The sequence below is a fragment of the Meleagris gallopavo genome, chromosome 13, assembly GCF_000146605.3.
Source record: "Meleagris gallopavo isolate NT-WF06-2002-E0010 breed Aviagen turkey brand Nicholas breeding stock chromosome 13, Turkey_5.1, whole genome shotgun sequence".
Taxonomy (NCBI): Eukaryota; Metazoa; Chordata; class Aves; order Galliformes; family Phasianidae; genus Meleagris; species Meleagris gallopavo.
The window spans coordinates 18,037,814-18,039,446 of record NC_015023.2 but is presented as its reverse complement, the minus strand read 5'-3'; the positions used below and the strand labels follow the sequence as shown (position 1 = coordinate 18,039,446).

The 1,633-nt window shown below is 42.9% G+C and overlaps 1 protein-coding gene across 1 annotated transcript in view; it reads right to left on the bottom strand.

The window, feature by feature from the left end:
• The window catches only part of LOC100541930 (zinc finger CCCH domain-containing protein 18-like), a 19,701-nt gene extending 19,496 nt beyond the window's left edge, over window positions 1-205 (bottom strand). The window contains exon 1 of the mRNA XM_010718255.2: window positions 197-205. Coding sequence (XP_010716557.1) covers window positions 197-205 — 9 coding nt within the window. The remainder of the gene's footprint in view (window positions 1-196) is intronic.
• Between the last annotated feature and the right edge of the window lie 1,428 nt (window positions 206-1,633).

Here is a 1,633-nt window from a genome sequence, read left to right as displayed (position 1 = left end):
ACACAGAGCACATCTCTACCCACACACCCACATAACACAGCTGTACACGCATCATATCTCTATACACACACACAACACACCTATGCACAAACACACATCTATACACACATACATACACACCTATATATACACACATAGCACATCTATGCACACAGATAGAACACATCTATCCACACACCCCTATAAGCACACATACCCCATACATCCGTACGCACACACTTCTATACACACACATCTATGCACACAGAGCACATCTATGCACACACACAGCCACATAACACACCTCTATACATGCACATCTTACACATCCATACACACACACACGCACCCCTATACACACACCACACACTCATTCACACACATATAACACATCCACGCCCACCTATGTGCACACACATAACACATCTATGCACACACACCATACACACACATCTGTGCACACAGCTAGAACACGTCTGTACACACATCCCCATATATAACACATCCATACACACACACATCTAACACATCTATATCTCTACACACACACACCATACACAAACACACATCTATGCACACGCACAGAACACATCTATACACACACACCTCTATACACACACATCTAACACACCCACATATACACACTCACCATATACTCCCATCTAAGCACACAGAACACATCTCTACCCACACAGACCACATCTATACACACACACACACCATACACACACATCTATGCACACAGAGCACACCTATACACACACACCTATAGACACACACACACCATACACACACATATATCTATACACACACAGAACCTATACTCACGTACACATCTACACACACAGAATACATCTATGCAAACACACACATAGAACACACCTATACACACACACATAGAACACATCTATACACACACACATATCTATACACACACACACACCTATGCACACACAACATACACAAACACACATCTATGCTCACAGAGCACATCTATACACTCATCTATACTCACACACACATCTATACACACACACATCTGTACACACACATCTATACATACACACACACACACACATCTATACACACACATCTATACACAAACACACAGCACATCTATACACTCATCTATACTCACACACACATCTATACACATACACATCTGGACACACACACATCTATACACACACACACACACACATCTATACACACACATCTATACACAAACACACATCTATGCACACAGAGCACATCTATACACACACAGAATACATCTATACATACACACACACAACACACCTCTACCTACACACACATCTATACACACACACACACACACACACATGCACACACATCTATATACACGCAGAACATATCTCTACCCACACAGCATAGCTGTACACACACACCTCCATACACACACACACTCACAAAACACACCCATACACACACACACACGCACACATACGCACACACACACACAACACACACACACACAAAACACACCCATACACACACACACACGCACACATACGCACACACACACACAACACACACACACAACAACACACCAAACACACACACACACACACACACACACACACACACACACACACACACACACACACACACACACACACACACACAACACACA